This window comes from Archocentrus centrarchus, chromosome 21 (assembly GCF_007364275.1).
Source record: "Archocentrus centrarchus isolate MPI-CPG fArcCen1 chromosome 21, fArcCen1, whole genome shotgun sequence".
NCBI classification, from domain to species: domain Eukaryota; kingdom Metazoa; phylum Chordata; class Actinopteri; order Cichliformes; family Cichlidae; genus Archocentrus; species Archocentrus centrarchus.
In genome coordinates this window covers 27,410,036-27,432,520 of record NC_044366.1, presented here as the reverse complement: position 1 = coordinate 27,432,520, position 22,485 = coordinate 27,410,036, and the positions used below count along the sequence as shown (strand labels likewise).

At 41.5% G+C, this 22,485-nt stretch overlaps 1 protein-coding gene across 2 annotated transcripts in view; it reads left to right on the top strand.

The window, feature by feature from the left end:
* sema5ba (sema domain, seven thrombospondin repeats (type 1 and type 1-like), transmembrane domain (TM) and short cytoplasmic domain, (semaphorin) 5Ba) overlaps positions 1 to 22,485 on the top strand; it is a 180,208-nt gene that overhangs the window by 68,928 nt on the left and 88,795 nt on the right. For both annotated transcript variants that reach the window (XM_030757795.1, XM_030757794.1), the window contains exons 4-5: positions 13,489 to 13,588; positions 14,148 to 14,193. In XM_030757795.1, the coding sequence (XP_030613655.1) occupies positions 13,489 to 13,588; positions 14,148 to 14,193 (146 nt within the window). The remainder of the gene's footprint in view (positions 1 to 13,488; positions 13,589 to 14,147; positions 14,194 to 22,485) is intronic.

Below are 22,485 nucleotides of genomic sequence, written 5' to 3'. Positions count from 1 at the left end.
AGCCTCATTCTATTGGATTTCCAATCCATAGAAATGGTTAAATGGCTTTTTTCATTCCCCACAAAGCCAGGCTCACATTATCTATATGCAAGGGCTTTGCCCCTGTCCTGCTTCACCCACCCGGCCTCCAGATGTCCAGATTAGCCCGGGCCCCGCCAGTGCTTCACTTCAAAGGCGTGCCACTTGAGAATGGCTCTCATGGCAGGGAGCTGCAGGGCCGTTGGCCTGTCAAAGCAGGCAGAGCGGGGCATTATGTGAAGGCAGCCTTATAGAAAAGGCCTGCACAATGAAAGTGCCAGCAAGAACCTGAGATTAGCCTCTGTGATTGATGAGCGTTTTATAGTAGCTTGCTGAAGCGCTACATCAGTCACCTGGAGGAGACCAGGGAGTCTTTGCTATGGGCATGCTCAAGTATATACTCGTGCTGTACAAGTGTATTCACCGATAATGACAAGTAATGATATATATTTGTCGTTCTTATGTTTTGACTTTCTATCTAAGTGGGTTTTATGTTGGTTTCTGTGTGCAGTACAGTTACATTTTATCCTGGCAGTGCAGATAGAGGGGCTCACATATCCTCTGGTCCTCTGGCTCTGGTTCCTCCAACCGTAAACCTGCTACGCAGCCAATATTCATGTATGTCATAAAATATAAAATATAAAATATATAAAATATTCTGTATTGTCACTCTGCCCAAAAAAATAAAACAGCAGTTTTCGTGTAGCATTTTTCTCTGTATGAGGAGGTTTGATGGAGTTACTTAAAGCCAAGAATAAAAGGCCGCCTCATGTTGTCTGATGCTGAACCTTCCAGATTATCTCCCGTCTCTCCTCTCGTTGTATGCACTTACCTTGGTTACCTGTTCAAATGCAATCAGCTCAAACCTGGAGATCTTAGAACTTCATTAATTCATGTTTTCATGATTCTTGCAGCTGTTTTTGATGATTCTTTGCATTTTGTTGTTGGCCGCTGCTGATTGTGTTCTTGTGAAAACGTCTTGTTCTTGGTCTCTCTTGTAAATGAGATTACAAGAGATTAAAGGAGATCTTAATGAGACTGAGTGAAAAAACAAACAAGATTTATATAAATAAATCTGTCGAGCATGTTCTTTAATTTTAAGACCAGCGGTATTCAGTGTTTTTACTTTGCCAGCAATTTGAATTTGTTATACAGTTGGGACACTCATATTGATCAGAAAAGTATTCCTGAATCTTTTTTTTAAGTTTTTAATTAAAAAAAATGCACTTGTAAAGAAAACTTAGTAGCTAATAGATACAGAGAAAATAATCGTTTTTTATAGCCACTAAATAATTTTTTGCAGCTGCTTTATTTTGGATTAGTGTGGCTGTGACAGATGTGGTAACAAAGAAGAAATAAATTAAGAAAAAAAGAAAGCTGAGCACACATGTGGTGGTTGTGATGTGTTTGGGAACACAGCAGAAGACGGCAGAAAAGCTGCCATCAAGGTTTAGTCTCATACCTCTTGATCTACTTTACTTTGGTCTTAACAGCATCGTATTTTTACCAACTGATCGGACCCACCAGAAACACTTCAGACTGTGTGTTTGTCTCCCCGGTGTTCCTGAAGATGTGCCGGAGTTTTTGCGTTAGCCACACCACAGATCGGTGCAGAAATGCAGCATTGGAATCACGTAACCTCCACCCACAGGCGCACGCCGTATGAGCCGCCAGCTCGGTGATTTAGATGGATGATACCGGCTGAGGGCATGATACTGCAGGTCTGATAAGAGCATGGGATAGGGGGCAGCAACTGGAATGCTCGGAATCTAGATGTGGAGTCTGTTTTAAGAATTTATGGAGATGTTATGAATTGTGTTATTAGGCTCAAAGAACTGGTTTAGTGGCTTATGTAAAGGGTCAGCCTGGTTTGTAAGACAAATACCTAAGCTGTTCCCTCATCACCGAGTGCAGCAGCAATATCCATCAAAGCAGCACAATGTTTCACCGGGGAGTGTGTGCAGAGAAGTAATGTTTTATAATAAGACCTTTGTCTCAGGTTCCACTACGTCCTTCACAGAGAGTGGGAGGTTGTTTGTCTGATAGATTAAATTTCTTGACAGAGTGGGACGTCTGCTCGACTCGGATCACTGTAATGTTCCTCTAACAATAGAAGGAAAAACAGAAACAGCGAACTTTGTTGCTAATTTTCTACCCAGTGCATTGCAAATATTGCCTTCTGCATTTGTTCTTTATATCCCTCGTATCCCCTGCTTGCCTGCACTATTCAATTCACCATCCCACCTCTCTCCTTTATTCTCCTCCTCCTCTTCGAGCGCCTCCTCTTCGACTCTCTTTTTCTTTGTGTCTCTCTCCCCATCACCTTTTCCTCTTTTTTTTCCGCTCTATAATAGGCAGAAAATGCATTGCACATCTTGTATCTCTTTCATTGTCTGGGTAATGGTGCTGTCGATGGGCTGTCGTATCGCCATCTGAAGGGCTCTTGAGGAGCACGAATGATGCTACTTTGAGACATAATGGTTCACTTAAAAGAAAAAGTGCTTGCCCTGAATTTCTCTTATTTATTTATTTATTCATATGTGGCAGTCTTGTCTCACTCCCACCTGTCTCTGTTCCCCCCCCATCTCATTCATGATTATAGTAGTACGTAGGCATAATTTGAACTGTGATTTCAGTGCATAGGTGTGTTTACAGCTGTCAATCAAGCAGCTGAACGAAGCTCAGGTTAGCACGCCGCGGAGGCCAGCACCCCACCACCACCACCACACACGCACACACAAATGGCGTGTCACGATATCTGATGCCCGAGAGACTGTAATAGAACACAGAGAATAGAAAGCATTTAAAGGCTTTACTGCCACTTTCACCGAAACGTGCTCTCTTTGCTTATCTGTATCCGTGCCGTCTCCTGTCCGTCTCTGATGCCGTGACCCCTTTCAGACATGCACCTTATTGTGTAACAACACTGATCATTTGCAGCCTCTGAGTTACAGTACAGTGCTGTAAAGGCCACAGTAGCACAACAGCAATATGAACCTGTCCTCACACCCTTAGGTAACACTGGAAACTGAAGAATGTAAACTTTCCAGTCAGCGCTAATTACACTCTGTATAAACCATATACAAAGTCACATGGCCGTGTTTGGGCTCCATCTGTCTGCACTAATAGGAAGCTGAATTTTTTATTTTATCTCGTGTATAATGGCGAGAACAACTAAAAGATCCACTAGGTTGAAAAACTCTGCGAGGACCTATAGTACAAAAGCAGGAGCGCTTACAAAAGACGTCTACATCATGCAGATTTCATTCTGCAGGCTGACATTTTGCCAAGTGGCCTCTTTAGAGTTTTGTTACTTAGGCTAGAAAAAAATAGTTGGCGAGCCCTTACCCTCACAATGGTCATCTATAAAGGTACCGACATAAACACCCATCCACCTGAAAAATAGGTTTCAAATTCCATTACTGATGCAGCTGATGCATGCCCATAGAGAACTAGGAACAGTCTTCATCATTGATATTATTATTCCCCAACTCAGTGCTGCAGCAGTGCTGCATGGTCTTTTGTGCCAAAATATTGTATGAACATGTAAGCGCTGTTCTGAACAGTTCGGTCATATTTGAATGAAGCAATTGCTGAGCATTTATGTGGTAGATAGCTACAGTTAATACCCAAAAGCTATTACTTTAACAAATGGATAAAGCCAACAATTTAACATCCTGTGTGGATGCTCTTATGTCACCCCTGATTTTAAGGAGAAAAAAATTGTGTTTGCACACTGAAATACAGTAGAGCTATAAAAAAAAAAAAGACAAATGATGAATTCAGACTGAAGTAGGTCTGAAACCTTGCCCCTTTGAGGTCCAGTACATTCCTGTATGTTGTAATTCATTGTGTGGACACTTTTTTTTCCCTCTGTTGACTCTCTTATCCTGCGCCTGTCTCAAATATAGAGCAGAAAGTGTACACACCATCTCTTTTGCCTGTTATCTCGCCTACGTTTGCCTCTTTCGCACTCTGTTTTTGAGAAATATCGCTCACATTTCTGTCAGTTTTGTAACACATTTGGAGCACTGTGGACTTGTCAGCAGCTTTGAATGTTGCCTCACCACTGGTTTTGTGAAAGGCAGACAGACATCTTTACCGGTCACTGACTGAGAGGCTATTAGCCTCCTGGCCCCAGCACCATTCCTCCTGTGGCTGCTCAGTCCCCGTTCTCTCCAGGCTCTTTCTCTGTTCTGCCCATAACCTGCAGACCCTTCTATCTGAGTTCAGTCAAGTGGGAGGAGGGAAGGGAAGGAAGGCGCATGAAGGGACAGAGGGAGAGTTGTGCTCCACTGAGGCACAACAGCCTCTCTCAAACTATCACCCTCTGCAAGTCAGCCGCAGTGAAAATCAAAAGTTATAATAGGAGAGATAGTGAAGAACAGGACAAGCAAGATGGGGTGGAGACTGGCGTGCAAGGGAGGGTGAAAAGTGATATGAAGAAGACCCAACAAAATGTATTTCAAGGGATTTTGGCCTGATAAGGCTGGGGTGTGAAGCCGGAGCTGCATGGAGAGTTTAACTCCTTCAGTGCTGGGCAAGGACTCGATGATGTGACATTTATGATGCTGCTATTAAAGCACGCTTTATGTAAATGGATGGTGCATGTAAATTTATATACCGCAGGAGTGATTTAGTCACAGTTGTTTTTCACAATTGTCAGCAATGCAAAATATATTCCAAATGCAGCTAAATGCTGTGTGTGGCGATTGAGACCGGAGGAAATCCTTCATTCACAGAATCATCTGCCAGATGGCAGCAAGTCTTCATGCGGCCTGCTTCGTTAACAATATTGGATCAACCCCACTGCCCTGAAGATAACCATTTTTAATATTGCCTCCTTTCAGTGGGTCTTATTCCCATTAGTAACACATTGTGTTTCCGATGCCCCCCACCACCCTACATCTACCCACCCCTTACCCTGCTGCCCGAAGGAAGATGATAGACAGCTACCTTTAGTATAATATTTGTTATTCATAGCTCATTAAGCAGTGCGGTGCTTGAGGGAGGGAAATCAACTGCGGTACGTGCCCGATTACAACAGTGATGATAAAAAATGTGACATAGTGAGTGATTTTATCAGGTGAGCTGTTGCTGTCACACTGTCATTTAAGCTTATTTTAATTCCATATACCCAATTAATTTAATAATAAGTGTATTATTTTGTATAATTACATGTGCAGTATTTGTATAGTATATAACCTTCAGTTGTTTTGTGATTTATGTAAAATGATATATGTAACCTTTTTAGGGAATAATAAACTGCACTATGGATGCAGATCACATGACAGGCAGAGGCATAGATGAGACCTAACCTTTGACCCAGTCATCACATAACAAACATAAGAAAAAGCCCCACTGAAACTTTTCCTCATTACATTAAGTAATGCAGCTCTCTCTGTCTCTCTCTCTCTCTCAGTAACCTTCCCTGCCAAACATATGCACATGCAGATATGGCTTCAATCTGTCTTGTCAGTGAAAGTCAGTGACAGACTTGCTGATATTCTGGAGGAGAAAAAAAAAAACTGTAGCTATAAAATGGAAGAGGGAGTTCTTCACATGAGCAACCTGTCTGCTGTAGAAGTGCTAAAACTGCAGCCTTCTCTCACCTCATTGCACCGTGATAGTACTTCAGCTCATACCTCTCTGATTGGAACACTGATCCTTAGATGCATGACCCTTTTGTCCCAGCTGCAAGTGCCCTTACCGGTCAGGCAGAGAAAGCAGCTGGTGGACCCGTCCTGTGAACAGACACTGAAGGTGAAATCCAGCTGATGTCTCACACTGTGTTTTTGGCCCACACGTAGCTAACAGTGCATATCAGAGTAAAAACCAAGCCATGAGGTGGAAGGAACTGCCTGCAGAGCTGAAGAGACGGGACTGTTTGGAGGCACAGGTCTAGGAAAGGATACAAAAAATAGAAAAGAAAGCATTAAAGTTATAGTGGCCTCCACAGCTTTTTAATGGAAGAATCTTGGTACAAGTAGGACTCTCCCTGGAGCTGGCCAGTCTCGCCATACTAGGCAATCACCTGGCCAAACCGAATAACTCGCAGTGATTGGTAAGATAGGTGAGTAGGAACTAGATTGCCGCTCTTGCTGAGCTCCAGAGATTCTGTGTGGAAATGGGAGAAACTTTCTAAGTACACTGTAAGTATCCAGTGAGCAGCTTTCATAAGAAGGTCTACCTGTCAGACTCTGCTTTGCATGTTTTGGTCTCAAGAGAACCTATTACGTGCCTGATATGTAAAAAAAAAGAACAATCCTCCATATTTCAGTTTGTACCTTGATTTTACTAGCTGACACCATCCTCGCTGCTCTGAGAATTACAAAGTTTGATGGGCTAGCTAGAAGAAAAGCCCAGAGGCTGAAATTTTGAGGGATTAGATGAGGGTAAGATTGGCTATTTATCAAATAGCCCTATCTCTGAGCTCCGACTTGGGGGAATCTCACATTCCATCTGGCTTTAAGTGATAAACGGATCAGATTGTGTTTAAGCTGTGTGGTTTGTGTGAGTGTGTGTGTGTGTTAGTTTGTGCACACACAGGAGTCTTAGGATTCCCAATTTCTTTCCTTCTTTTTTTTTTTTTTTGCATTGCTTTTCTCACGGTCCATAAGATGTTGGTATTTTCCAGATTTGATTGCTCTCCCTCCGCGCCAGCCTAATAGCAACTCAGATCAGTCGGGGAGCCGCTTTGCCCTTCCCACGTGCTGGTTGTGTGGAATGAAGCTGAATGGTTAAAAAAAAAAAAAAGTTAGATGGGAGAGGATAGAAAGGTTATCATTTATGTCTGGCTGAGACAAATGTCTCAGCCACTGTCCTCATCCCTCTGGCAGTCACGGGCATTAATCCATCCGCTTGCCGATTGCAGAAGCAGGAAAAAAAAAAGATCGCAATCATCGTTCATCAAGTCCAGCTTGGGGCCCGTGAGTCAACCAAGGGAGGAGGCTTTCATATTCATCTCGCATTATTGTCCCTTATTTGCCCCACTACCCAGCCAGACAGTTATGAGGGAAAGAAGTAAGCAGTGAATATAAAACCACTTGTGCGCAGGAGGATAAATGTCAGTCAACCAAGAGACCCCTCACTAAAGCGAGGCCCTTCTAAGAGAGTAAACAAGCTCGTGGTTCACAAGCATGCTGCTGAATCAAATTCAGCCATGCTCCGTGTGTGTGTGTGTGTTTTTAACAAGCTTTTGAAGAGACATTTGTGATGTGCGGAAAGGTTTATATTCATGTAATGCTTCTCAGCAAGAATTTCAGGTGATTTACGCTCTACATTAAACTCTCTGAACTGAACACTAACAACTCCTGTTTTTAGCGTTAGGTGCATAATGCCTGTGTGGAAAGTATTCTCTCGCTATCTCTATTTCTGCACCGCGCATTCTTATTTTATGGTTCGTGTCATCTGCTCTGTTTTAATGCTCTAATTTTATGGGGAGAATAAGTCACTGTTTTAACTGTCTGGCATTTTTCAAATGACATCAGTTTCTGTTGTCTGGATGTTTTCCAGAATATATAACGTAGGGGGTGCGTCTTACCCCTATAGACTGCACAAAGATTAGTCTCAGGTAGAGTTCTACTTTTCATGGACAGCCACACCAAAAGCACTGCCCTCTGTTTTTGCTGAAGGTGAAGGTGCTTCTCTGCACCTACTACTGTGGCTCTCTTAAATGGCTGCTCTGAAAGGCATGGCAGAAAGCCTGTCATCAGGCAGAGAGGGGCGAGACAATAATTGTTTAGATGGGAGTAATACTTTCAAACAGTCTCTCCTTAAAGGTGTTCGTGTTGTTGCACTTATCTGTAAAGACACAAAAAAAATGTTGAAAGTGCGTGAAGATACGAACAGAGAGATAAATCCTGCCTGCTTTGGTGCCATTTGCCACTTCAGTGTAGTCAATCAGTGGCTGAAGTGGGAAAATCGTTCAGCAAAAGGGTTTGGAGGGAGAGAGTTTCAGACAACTCTCTGACAGTACTTGTTTGGGTTATTGGCCATTTTCCTTGTAAATGCTTCTGTGAGATTTTGGCACCATCTTGAACGCACTGTGCTGTGGAGGTTTAGCCACACATGTAAATGTTAGTTCGGGTCACAGGCGTGTCAGAGCCATTACATTTTCAGGTGGACGTTGTGGATTTCACGATGTGTTTATATACCGTGTTTGTGCACCTTCAGGTTTTTTTTTTTTTACAGTGTGTGCTGTTTGTGTCTAGATTTTGCCAGTATATCAATCAATATTTTCATCTATGGTGACACAGACTGCAACACAGACGTAAAGTCTGATTGAGCTCATTGTTGAAGCAAATTCTTTTCGTGAAACTCTGAACCTTTATTCCTCCTTTTTGTTTTTTCTTTTTTGGGCTTCAGGAAACCAATCCTGTAGGTGACACAGGTGGAAAACTTGACATCTCATATGTGCCACCAGCTACAGGTTGAAACATCCAACATTTTGTATTCTTCTAATACATCTTTAGCCACCCTTTTTTTCCCCCCACCTCTCCCTTTTTCCACCCCTTGTGAACATGTGTGTGTATGTGTGTGTGTGTGTGTGTGTGTGGGGGGGGGGTCCTCAGCAACATCACATCCCCAACAACCAGCTCCCTTCAAAGACGGGGGAAAAGCACCACAATGAAACATGCAGGAACAACAACAGGCAGTGTGGTGGTGAAGATACTCCCGCTCCCATCAAGGCCACTAGAATCGCTATTGCCCAAATACCAATACGCAGAGTGGTGACGGGAGCCCACACAAGCACAGGAACCTCAAGTGGCCACAAACTAAAGCAAAGGCCAAGCTGCAGTGGACACCAGTGTGCCAAGCCAGAACCGTGTGTGAAGGCCTCCGCCAGTGCCCGAGGTCCCCACCGAGTCCCAACAGAGGCTTGACAGCATATCCTGGTCCCACCCAGGCAGCACGGACAGCCAGGAAGAGCAGCTCACAGCACCGCAGGAGCTGAGGGACAGCGAACAGATCCAAAGCCCAGGAAGGACGCCAGCTGGCACAGAGAGAGAGCACATTTCTCCCATATTGGCTCCCTTTAAATTCCAGAATTGAATTTAAAATTCTTCTCCTCACATACAAGGCCTTGAATAATCAGGTCCCATCTTATCTTAAAGACCTTATAGTACTGTATCACCCCAATAGAGCACTTCGCTCTCAGACTGCTGGCTTACTTGTGGTTCCTAGGAGTAGATTGGGAGGCAGAGCCTTCAGCTTTCAGGCCCCTCTTCTGTGGAACCAGCTCCCAGTTTGGATTCGGGAGACAGACACCCACTCTATTTTTAAGATTAGGGTTAAAACTTTCCTTTTTGATCAAGCTTATAGTTAGGGCTGGATCAGTTAACCCTGACACTCCCGTAGTTATGCTGCAATAGGCCTAGGCTGCTGGGGGGGGTTCCCATGATGCACATTTCTTCTTTATTCACCTCTTTTCACTCAGTTTTTATACCACTCTGCATTTAATCATGAGTTATTATTAATCTCTGGCTCTCTTCCACAGCATGTCTTTTGTCCTCTCTCCCTCCCCTCACCCCCAGTCAGTTGCAGCAGATGACTGCCCCCCCCCTGATCCTGGTTCTACCGGAGTTTTCTTCCTGTTAAAAGGGAGTTTTTCCCTCCCCACTGTCGCCACATGCTTACTCATAGCATGAGATGTCATTTGGTGCTATATAAATGAAACTGGAATTGAACTGAATGTTTAAATTGCCAAAATCAGTGTATAAGACTTAATTTGAAAAGCAACAACATCAAGTTTTGAAAAATGTGCCTGTTTAAAATGTGGCGATGCCCTGGTGAAATTTACAAAGAATTCAAAAAGTTTTTCTCAAGCCCTGCTACAGTCAAACAACAGTTTGGATTTTGCCATTATAGCAAACCTACGAGCAGTTCCTTCTGCCGTCAGTGTCACCTCCACCGCTCCTTTCAACTGCCACTTCTTAATTACATTACTTTCTCCTTAAAGCCCTCTCCTGCTCTGCAGCTTTGTGGGCAAGAGTTATTCTATTCTAGAGAGTGCTAGGCAGATTCGTAAATGAGCCTGTTGAAGCTGACTGTTTAAAGTAGATTTGAAGAGTCAGCTTATTTACAAAGCTTTGAAATTTCCATCACCTGTCCCTAGAAATGACTGTGAGCAAGTCACAGCCCTAACAGGCTTAATAAGCTCTGAGGTAAAAGTTATCTTAGATCTCAAATCCAAAGTTTTGCATGATATTCTTTTCTCTTTTTTTATTCCCAAATTATGCAAATAAACCCCCCTCTATCTTCACCATGCTTAAAATGTCAAAAAATAACTAGATTTTTAGGCCTTTAGGAACTCAGTGTGGATTTTACTGATTTAACTATTCATATTAAGAGGTCCCCAAACTTCTCACACACCACTTTATTAACACCTTTAGTATGCTGCCCCTTTATAAGCTGTTACAAAAATGAAGCTCTGTAGAAACTAAAAGCAAAACAAAACAAAAAAAAACTAAGAACAAGAAAAACTGGGCTCATTTTACCCTTGGCTAACCCATCTTTAGCTGGTAATGACTGTTCTGTAGTTCACATCAGAGTTTGATTTTCACACAAACACAAACAGTAATTGTGCCTTTAAATCTTAACCTTTTTTTTTGTTTGTTTGTTTTCTGTGCCAATAATTCCTCAAGCCAGTGTGTGTTTAAGGAATTGATTTAGAGACATTTAATGATCTCAGTTGGTGTTCAAATCATGTTCATTCCTCCCATTTATGGACACACACACACACACACACACACACACACACACACACACACACACACACACACACACACACACACACACACCAGCTTTGTTCACACATGCCGTGGCTTTGCACAATCCCTGGATCATGTTGGATTCTTTAAATCAACTTCAGGTCTGTTTACATAAGAGTGTGCAGATAAAGGCAGACTGCACTGTCTCTCTCTCTCACACACACACACACACACACACACACACACACCTTCAGCCTCTGCAGCCATTAATCAGCGAGTGATGCACAGATGGTTCCTTGCACTGGCCTTCTACATGTCAAACATGGTCAAACCATATAGATGGATGGTCAACTGTGAAATCGAAACAATCTGTGTGGATAGGTATGGTATAAATATTCATAGAGACAGTAAGAGGTGGTCTCTTGCAGAATTTGCATCATATTAGAACAGCCTTGGGACACCGAGTGATTTATTGTGTGATTATCAGAGATTTAATCCTGTCTGTAAAAGTGCTTTTCGGTGTATTATTAATTTTTAAAAGCGCCATTGCTACTCTGATCTAGCTGGTTGATAAATGCGTACATCCCTGAAGCACGCTGCTCATTTTCTCTTATTGTATTCTTAATAGGACTAAAGCTGTTGTTATCACAATTAGCAGTGTATTATGTTGTTATTTGCAGTGCACATGATGGTATAACTCTTTCCTGAGATGTCAGGTATTACATCGGGTTGTTACTGAATTGTCATTGTCACGGAAGCCAAAAGACACTTTCTGTATTTGTGGTTTATACAATGTTGTACATAATATGTCTGTATTACCTGTCGTTATTATTAATATGCTTTTCTTCTTCTTTTTTTTTTTTTTTGTAAGCATGAGTACTACTGCATAAAAAAAAACAGGTCAGGCTGCCTGTTGCTGCATATTCTTGCTAATGAAAGAACATGCAGGCATTTGAATTATTGGTTGTTTCTCACTGGTTATTCAGTGTCATAATTTAGTCAGTTTTGATTAACATTCGTTTAAAAAAAGGTTGTTTTTTTTTTTTTAGATGATTTTTGCTTTTTGAGAGAGGGGTGGAGGAGTCAGAAATTATTAAGAGATGGACAAATGCATTGTTTTGTTCCTTTTGACAGTTTTCAGATATAGAATAACTGAGGCCTTATCTTGTAAAAAAAATAATTGCAGTTGTACTGCAAACTGAAAATTGCACACTTTAAAATATTCACTTTATTATAAAAATTGATTCAGCCCTGCTCACATCACTTCACAAGAATAAAAGGCAAAATGAAGTTCAGTCTGACAGCAGCTCAGTTAAAAGCTACCCGTTCTAAATCCACATCTGGAGAAAAACTATCATTTCAGTGAAGCCTCCTGTCAATACTGGGGCCCTTAATTAAATATTGTATATGTGTTTTTCTGTATCTTAAATAAAGAGCACCATAGCGTACAGTAACTGCAGCCTTCTGTCTCTTCACATCTCTAGTTATGTTTGCAGATGACAGAGCCATATGGGCCCCATCAATCCAGAAATCTATTCCTTTGCATGATGGAGGGTTGTTTCACTGTTCCTTGTGACTTCTTCCAGGACTCTGATGTAGTTTCGCACCCGTAGCCTCGAGCTTTTATGAGCTACTTTAATGTTCGGAGAAAATGAGGGTTTAAGGTTCTAAATGTTTGATGGCTGCTTCCCTAATGAATAGTTATCAGCAGCGAGGCCAAGTGTTTCAGGATGGGCGGGTAACTTCCACAGAGGTCTGAACCTTTTTTTCCCCCCTTTTTCCTGGTTTAAGAAGATAACAATAAAAGAAATAAGAGCAGAACCGCAAAGTTGTTTAAGAGTAATTAATCACAGAGAAAGGTGTTGGAATTATTATCATTGATTCTTTTCTTCTCTTTCTTGCACTGTTTTTGTGGAAATGGCTAAAGTATATTTAACACAGCTTTTTAACTTGGTTAAAGGAATCTCATTTGCCTCTGCGATGCCGTTTGCAGCGTTGGAAATGTCGCAAATCCCTTTAGGCTTCACAAACTTCCATGTGGTGAAATCCATTTAGAGGTCTGCACTTTGGGTCGCACAAAGAACGGAGAGAAAACGCTCGTTTCTCCGAGTTTTCGGTGTGGCGGTAAAAGCCCCCACCAGGCGGCCCCTCCGCTTTGCTGCGTTAAAACTTTGATTTGTAAATGCCAGTTTCATACAGTGCTGAGACTTCGGCCTTGTGCGCCACACAGAGCAGTGTTTGTCTGAATGCCAGCTTGTATCAGGATTGCGTTGCCTGATGTGGCCTGGGTAGCTTTGTCCCGCTCTGTAGGAGACAGCATCACACAGCAGGAAGCTTTTCCTTCACTGTTTGGTGCATTTTTTTTTTTTACTGTGAATTTGTGTCATTCATAATGAGTGCATTGGTCATCCTTTAACGTTTTGGAGTTGGTATAGAAATAATTAGTCACATAATATTGCCAGAGTGCAGGTGTTTAGTCTGACCAACAAAATATTCCGAAAGTGACCACAAAAATAACCTCATTGACAGAAGCTGGCACCGGCAAACATTTGGCATTTTGCTTAATAAATTTGATTTCCACTGAATCAATTAACCATCACTGCAAACACCTACACCTGTGCATAAAATGCCAAATAGAAAAGGTTTTGTGTGCATTAATAAACTATACCCTTTTATGAGTTTTGTTTGTAAATGTCACTGCTTTTATCTCATGACGTGCTTTATCTTCTTCTAACCTTCCCCCTTTTTTCTCTCTCAGCGCTCAGTCCGTGGATTTCATCTTTCTCCCACCCTGGTGTGAGAGACTACTCCCAGCTCACCCTTGACCTGACTAGGAATGAGCTTATTGTGGGTGCCAGGTAAGAAAGTGTAAATCCACTCAGCTTTTCACCCCACAGAGCACATTACTGAGAATGTGATACCCTTTCTGACTCACTCATACAGCGCGGTTTTCGGATAATGACGCTTTTAAAGTGCTTTGCTGAGGCCTCGCTGGACCAAGTTAAGCTTTGGATTTGGCAGGAGCAAAGGATTTGGAAGAAATACGTCATGCCGCAGTAGTGCGCGTGTGTCTGTGTGTGTGTGTGTGTGTGTGTGTGTGTGTGTGTGTGTGTGTGTGTGTGTGTGTGTGTGTGTGTGTGTGTGTGTGTGTGTGTGTGTGTGCTTGAGCCTATTCTCTTAACATGATATGAGTTCAAGTTTTAAAGCATAGACATACATATAACTGATATCAAATACAAGTGCACAGACTTAAATACTTGCTAAAAACAATGACTTAAGAGCGATGGGCAGTACAGTATGTGCTGTAATGCACTTTGTGTTAACCTAACAGCTGTTCTCTAATACTTTACATTATTGAATACACTGTGCTGGATTTGAGCCAGTCATTTACATCGTTTCCCTCTCTTCTCAATTCAGAAACTACCTTTTCAGACTGGACCTCAGTAACCTGTCGCTGATACAGGTAAGCATACTGCTTTTTTCTCCTGTGGCTTTAAATTCTTATTTTTTTGGGTTCATACAGCTTTTTCTGTATATTCGCCAAGTTTATTTTCATATTTTTGCTGCTGTTTTTTTTTTTTTTGGAATTAGTTGGCCTATGCTACAATATTGTTTGGCCTGTTCATGCTGTTTGCTGTGAAATGATGCGGTGTAGTTACAATAGTGTAGCTATCATGTATAATTCAGCTTTTGTGGCTATAAATTAGATGCTATTCTTTTGAAATAAAATTGATGCAATGCTTTCGTTGTAGGTCATTTTAGCCTATTGGTTGAGAGTTGCCAGGCAACCGGATGGCATCATAATATTTGATGCCTAATAAAAATTTTGTGGATATAAATTAGATGTTATTGTTGTGGTGAAGATGTTTTTATAAGGTGTTATAGTTGCATAAATGTGAGAATCAGGTCATTTTAGCCTGTTGTGTTGCTAGGCAACAGGATGATATCATAATCTCTAATATAGATAAGAACCTTCAGGGACCCAAGACGTACCTGTGTGCCAAGTTTGGTTGCTTAACTCCTGATCGTGTAGGAGGAGTTGGCAGACAACAAAACAAACACATACACAGACAGAAATTTTGTGTATTATAAGAAGATTATGTGGTAATAGTCCTTTAAATAATAAACTAAAGCATCAAATGTAGCTTAAATGACTGTTGGCTATTTCTTCCTACCTTTTTATATGACTCATATGGAAACCTAAGATGGCATATTGTTTGTTTCCAGTTTGAAAAAGACTGGAAATCAGCACAGGGAGGATAGGACTGAGCCAGAGGACCTGCCGGACGGATTTTTGTCACTCTTGACTTTGCTGTGTTTTTCACAACAAATATTTTCCTAGTCACACATTAGGAGATGTATTTTTGAGTTTACAAGGGTGATCTGTTTCTCTGATCATAAATCATCAAAAAAGGCACGGCGTTTAAAAACAGACTGATCTGTTTCTTACAATCTCCAAGGGCTTCGACAGGAGCTAAGGCCAAGTTCTCAGCCTGCATGCTGCACTCAATATTTCATCTATTGAAGTGTCTTCTACTCTGTCTTTGGCCTGAACCTTTTTTATATTCATGCCTCAGTTTTTTATCCATCCATCCATCCATCCATCCATCCATCCATTCATCCACCCATCCATCCATCCATCCATCCATCCACCCATCCATCCATCCATCCATCCATCCATCCATCCATCCATCCATCCATCCATCTGCTTAACAGAAAGAGGTACAAGAGCCTCAGTTTTAAACCTCCAAAGGCAGTTGTGTATTAACTTTGAAACAGAACATGTTTACTGATATTTCAAAGATTTTTGTATTAATGAGATGAACTTTGGGAGTAACAAAGCAGCAGGATGGCAGTCCCATTCTCTGTTGCTTTCATCAGAGTCCCAGAATCTGCTAACTGCCCCGTTAGATCCTGCTGCATAATAATACAGAGCAGCGTTTTGTATTACAGCATGTTCATCAACTAGGTTACAACCAAACAATTAATGTGAAATAATCGTGTTATCGTGAGGTTTGGAATCAGTCCTAAACCTAAATTTTATTCCCTGTGATGATTTTTTTTCCACAAGCCATATATCCACTGTTGTGTTCTAAATGTTAATGATAGGAGTATTTATTTTCATGACAGTTTGATTTCTCTCAAGGACAAGAGTGCACATGCTGAGGTAAAAATCAACATAAATGCTTTTATATATATATATATATATATATATATATATATATATATATATATATATATATATATATATATATATATATATATATATATATCTCCATGCTGCAGAGGATCTAATCAAATTTTAAGGTTCCATTGTGTGTGCATGCATATACAGTAGACACATGCATTTTTGTGTGCCCTCAGCCTGTGGGTGTAATGAGTTTGTTTTCTGAAAGGCCTGTGGTGATAAGAGTGCTGTGCTGGAAAGTAGCTTTGGTATCACTGGGAGTGTTAGCTCTGGGGCACAGGGTTGCCATACAGTTGCATCACACATCACAAATGACAAGCCCTGAATTCTCCATGGGACAGTGTAATCCAAACCGGTATATCACTGTCACTGGGCAGGGAAAAACAGTCATTGCATGAAAACCAGACAGGGCACAGTTTCCATGCTTTAAGTGACTGTAGGACATCTTCTTTGTATCATTGCACATCTTGCAGTTCTTAAGGTTAATGTACTTTCTTTTAGCCTTAATTATGTAAATGAATGACAAAGTGGTGTTAAACACGACAATCTGATTCAGGTGCCCACCAACCACGAAAAACAATAAGAAATGTATCTTTGGTCTCTGTGCAAAGGGTTTGCATGCCTTAGACTACTGAGTGCAAACATTTTTTGTTCTCCAAAGTGTACCTGTTACAAGAATACCTTGCAAACGCCGGCTGTAGCTTATGATAGTGCTAAAAGGTTTGGTGATTTTGCTCCAAAAAGCTGTTTTCCCCACAGGTTTGCTATGGATGGTCACCTTTTTTAAAATTGTCAGAATACAAAAAAAAAAAAAGTTAACCAAGACTAGCTTAACAATTGAGTTTGCAGCATTATGTTATTATTCCAATAACAAAAACTTGCATTATTTTTACACTACATTTCCACACAGGATTAAGCACATCACCAGACTCGACTTTGTCTGACAGAGTCTCCTTTCACAGCAGCCACAACTGAATGACATGATGTGTACAGCTGCCACCCGTGTGTCACTGCCGATATCAATGCGCCCTTTGTCTGCATGTCCTAGCTGTCTACTTGTGGAGGAGTGAAGTTTACTTATGAGGGCTTTCATTTGTTTTCAACCCGGTTTGTGTTGTTCCCTGCAGTCACATAGAGCTGCTCTCTTTGTCCTGAAAAAAGGCACCTGCCATCTTAACATCCTTATTACATGTAGGAAGCATACACTCATGCATCTGCAGTGCATGTGCACAGAAATAACCACAAATATGCAGCCAAATATACTACCTAAATTCTCAAAATTTGCCTTACACACCCACATACATACCAGCTTATTGTGAGCTGTAGGGCTCAATGAGGTCTATTCTTCTTCACGCTGGCCAATGCGGAGGTGTCATTTGTGATGCCAAGGCTAAAATCAATGTGAACATTACACAAACTGCCCGATGAAGCAGAGAGGAGGGTCTGTACCCCCTATGCTCATTTACCAGTAAATGCAAGCTGTCCAAAAAGGAGGAGGAGGAGGACAGCATCCTAAAATATTCCTTTTCATTTGGTGAGTAAGCGCATAAAAAACATACTTGCCAGTCCAAGCCTCAGCTCCAGTATGAAAGGCTTTCCGTGCAGATTTCCAGAGCCAGTGATACACAGCCTACTGTAAATATCCAAACCACCTGCCAAAGAACGCTGGGTTTGTTTGATTCACTCCAGACATAAGCTCAGTTGTCTGCTCTCCCTCATGACACATCCTCATCACGGTGTAGCTCTTTTTTTGATATAACTAACCCCTTTTAAATCTTGAGAACTTGTGAAAGAGTGACTTTAAACCCAGATGGTGATCTTCTGCCTAAACCTAACCAAGCAGATTTAGTGCTTAAATCCAACAGAGCAAACAATACATTAAAAACAACTGAAATTAAGCCCAAAGACAGTCTCATGTTGGTGATTTGGGTGGGTAATTGGGTGAAAGTCTATTTCTCCAGCCTCCTCACACAGACTGTTTTTGCTCTTTCAAAGAAGAAACACTTCTGTCTTTTTGCCAAATCTGTGCTGCCACCATGAAATGACTTGATAATGGCCTACTGAGCCTACTAGTTGGAGGATACTGCCTACAGGCAATATCTCTATGGCAGTGATAAGAATTGATAATGGCATTTTAATGGGCTGATAACGTTCCAACCAGGTGCTCGGTTCAGCTTGAGAATTTCTTCATGCACTAAATGCCTGATACCATCACTACACTCCCAAAAACAAAATTCATCACACAACACATTCATCGTCTTACACAGCACATCAGTGAGGTGTTTTATCTGACCCATTTCTTAACAAGGTAATAACAGACAAAAAAAAATAGACAGAGTTGTACCACTGCACGGTGGTCCGCGTGTGATTTATTCCACTCTCTGCAGCACCTATTCAATGTACTCTTACAATTTAGCAGCTGATTTAAGCTCTCAGAAAAGCTCTCCCTCTGCTCTGCCATAGCTGCTTCTCTGCCTGGAGGATCTCCACCACTGTTGCTGCTTAATTAACACCTTTAAAGCTCCAGCATCCACTTTCTTTGACTATAGTCCCTGGGATACCTGCCACCGTCAAACCCCAGTCCCTCTGTGCAGTGTTTGATGTACGCTGCACGGAGCAAAAATGTCGGCCCTAAGTCTCTATCCAGTGTGAGCGCTGCATGTTTATGAGGCCAGCTGAAATTAGTCACTGTTGTGCGTTATATTTACAATTTAATATCTAGAATGTTTCTAAAGCCTCTAGTGGGAGACATTAAAAAGGGTGTTTTAACAAAAGCTACTATTTTCTGCCCTTCTCTTATACCTAGGATGTCATTCAAACTTTGAAGACAAAAGCATTAATCGCTTTTGAAAAGTTTCCAAGGTTGTTTAATACCAGACTTGGTGTTCGCACAACATAAACCTCTTTCACCTTATGCATACCTTGGAATCTAAAGCTACAAATTTGACCTTATTTGCTGGCATTATCAACTGCTATAGCCAAGGTAAACTGAAACAGCTATGAGGACCTGTAGAAATTGAGTGAGCCTTTTGGGACACAAAGCATGACTGACTTTAGCTTAAAAAAAACATCCACTGAGTGCAAATGAAAGTCACACTGACGCTATTTAGAAATAACTTGTTGATTGATTGAAAAGCAAACCAAAGAGGGTGGCCGATCACAATCTAGTAACAAAGCTGCATTCTCCGCTTTCCCATTCATCTGTAGAGACCGGTTGGCTGTGGGCTTTTTTAAGCGGGTCATTATGATGGCCTGTAACCACACACCGGTGTCACCCTCGACCCCCCCTGTTTCAGCATCAGCTTCCCTCTTTAGTGTGACCCCATTAGAGATTTCATGTGATGGTGTGTGCAGTTTCTTTGCATGCCACGAAGTGGGCAGTTCACGACAGCATCAAATTAGAGCGGCAGCCTACACAACATGCATCACACCTGAAGCCAAAACAGGAAGTCAGTCCAAGCAGGAGAGATGAAGGATTGGAGGTAGTTTCTCCATTAATATGAAAGTGTATCTATGTGAGCGTAGAGACAGACGAGAGTGTAAATTCCAGCTTTGCAGTCTTTGGTCACAGAGGGTTTTGAAGATAGACTACACTGGCGGGGGGGGGGGGGGGGGCTGCTGAGGTGCTGATGCCAGGGCTTTTAAAGGCTCAGCTCAGGCTATTCTGTTCAGGCACCTGGGAGAACACCTGCCACGGCCATTAGCGAGCAGGGAAGCGTAGAAGAATGAATGCGTAGGCAATCAGTGGAGAAAAAGAGTGAGAAGAAGGGAGAGGAGACAGACGAGGAGAGCCAGGGATAAAGAGGTGGGCAGGAGCCAGAGAATGAAAGACCGCAAAGATAACAGGAAGAAAACGAATGAGGAAACAGAAGCAGCAACCAAGAGAACAACTCTGAAAATCACACATACTGAGCCGAGATGAAGACAAATGAGAACAAGCCGGGGAGTGAACATGAGAGAGGGTGTGAGGGAGGTGACAAGCTTTCACTGTGCTCCAGCTCTCTGGGTGTTTCTCTGGTGAGATTCTGTATCTCTAAGGAGTCATACAAAATAGTTTTGTCAGTGTAGAGTAACCACACAGGTAATGCCCATGAAGAGCTTTCAGAGTGCTCGGAGATGATTTCTCTTCCAGACCACGCCCTCCATTGTTGTGTTTTTATAGTAAGGAAGCAGACTTGGACACATTCCCTTGCGATTTTCAATGGATGAATAAGCAATTGGAATAATTCCCTATTGCCCTGTAAGAAAGATAATCTGACAACTGCACTGAACCAGCTAATCCCATGGGTTTTAGCTAAAATGTGAATATGACTCAAGTGTTGTCAGTATTATGTTAGTAGTTGCCATTAGTTATTTTGTGCACTTAGCAATCTATTGTGTGTGTACAGAATAGGGTTTTTCCCTAAGGGAAAGGATCAGTCTGGTTACTTACAAACTGGATCTTGACTGGCATCAACATTACATTCATGTTTCAACATCAGTCATCATTTGTTTGTTTACCAGCTGTATTTTTACAGTATATCCAATCATAATTATGCAGGTGAGCACAGGTGGGCTTTTCAAAGTGATTCTTCTCACTGATGGCTCCTCTATAGCTGCATTTATGCCAGTCCCTCATGTGCTTTGTTGGCAGTGGCAAATTACTTAAATAAGATAAAATGTTCAAATATGAGTTTATCCATGAGGAATTACTCTATTCTATCAATTCTAACTTTAACTGTATCCATTTGCTATAAATGGTGAGCCTCAGTAATGATAAGACTATATTTAAATGCAGAGTTTTGAGAATGGGGCAACAGCTCAAATATAGTTGCAAACATAGACTGTATATTAAAGATGGACCTAGCCACCATTAAGTTACCCGTTGTATCATCATGTGCCATGAAGTTTAGATTTGATGCCTTGAATGTGTCATCTTGACATTGTCTTCTTCATTCTTTGAAACGTCTTTCTTTGAGAGGTTTGAGTGCTAATGCATCAGCTAATGCTAGCAAGCATGGTTAGCAGGGTACATCCACATAATGTATGGGTGCACTGCACAGATACAGACAACTGCTAATTGGTGCTATACCATCATTTAACTCACCAAAACTTGAGCACAGACTTCTTTGAATGGGCTATTAGTGCTACTAACTACACAACAAGCCACATTATTTTTCAGATAATTGGATTAAAGACAAAAGGCTATAGAGGCAAAAAACAAAAAACACTATTTTATATCAGGCTGTGAACATATTTATGTCTCCTGTAAAGTTGGAAATTTTAACATGAGAATTCAAATCCGCAACAAATGCATTCGTTTTTGGAGTCGCTCTCAAGTGGACATTTTGGCACTTCCTAGTTTGCTTCCTTTTTCAAGTCCTTATTGCTTACAAAATACTCCCATTTTTAATCAGTAAAACCATTAATGCCAAAAAAAATAAACAGTGGGCATGTGTGAATAAATTATGTCTTTGTCATTGAAATTATAATGCATATGCAAACACAAAGCATCGCGCTCTTACCTGCATACTACTGTATTCTTCACACAGTTGCACACTATCACCCACCCAGGTGCCTCACAGTGGGACTGCTCAGGCATCCTACTTGGGTAGCACTCAGATTCTGAACATTACATGCCGCTGTATATTCTTAGAGTGTGGTGTCTCTATTCTCCCCTGCTTCTCTTTTCTTTTTCAACCTTACTCTTTGTCTTTTTTTCTTTTCTTTTCTTTTTTTTTGTGGAATGTAGCACTTGTATTAGCGCTGGCGGTGGGTGTGATTGCAAACCTCCCACATGCCCTGTCCAAGCAACCCCCACTAACAGAGCTCTCTGCCTCTTTGATACGCTGGTCGACCTGATCTCCGACGCAATCAAGGTGGTGGGAGGTATGTGTGTGTGTGCGCATGGTGGGGGATAAAACAGAGGAGTGGGAGAGTGGTGGAAACAGCGGAGGTATAGGAAAGGCTCAAGTGTTTGATGGGTGGGAGAGGGAAAGGAGAGCTGAAGCAACAACTCTGTTTCTGTCATCTGTTTTTCTCTCTCTGTCTCTCTCGTTTGTATTTCTTTGTATTGGGATGCAGTTCTGCTGCATGTGCTAAGAAATAAGAGGAACTTTTGATGGGCAAACTTTTCACATCTGAGATGGGAATGAATCCTCACCAGTCCCATCTTTCTTTATCCTTCTTCCTTTTCTTTTACCTTCTTTTGTAGTTTCAAAGTAATAGAAAATAACACAAGCAGAGCCCTGTTTAGATAGATCTTTCTTTCTTCCACATGCTGCAAGGTACTAACAGGAGATAGAATATTGATTTGTCTCCCGCTAACATGTTTGTACCACAGAGCCAGAGAATAATACCAAATATCTGGATGGATTGCCCTTTTCTTCTGATTTTTTATCCTCCACACTTTGCTGCTTAAAGCCCACACCTCACATTTATGCACATAATCACATAATTACCTTGATAGGTTTGCACTTGACTTCTCTCGTCTCTCCTTGTTTCATTTTTTTAAACTTTCTTTCCACATGCACTTACAGGTGTGCAGTCATATAGCAAGGTCAAAGCATCAAAAGCTCCAGTTTGAGC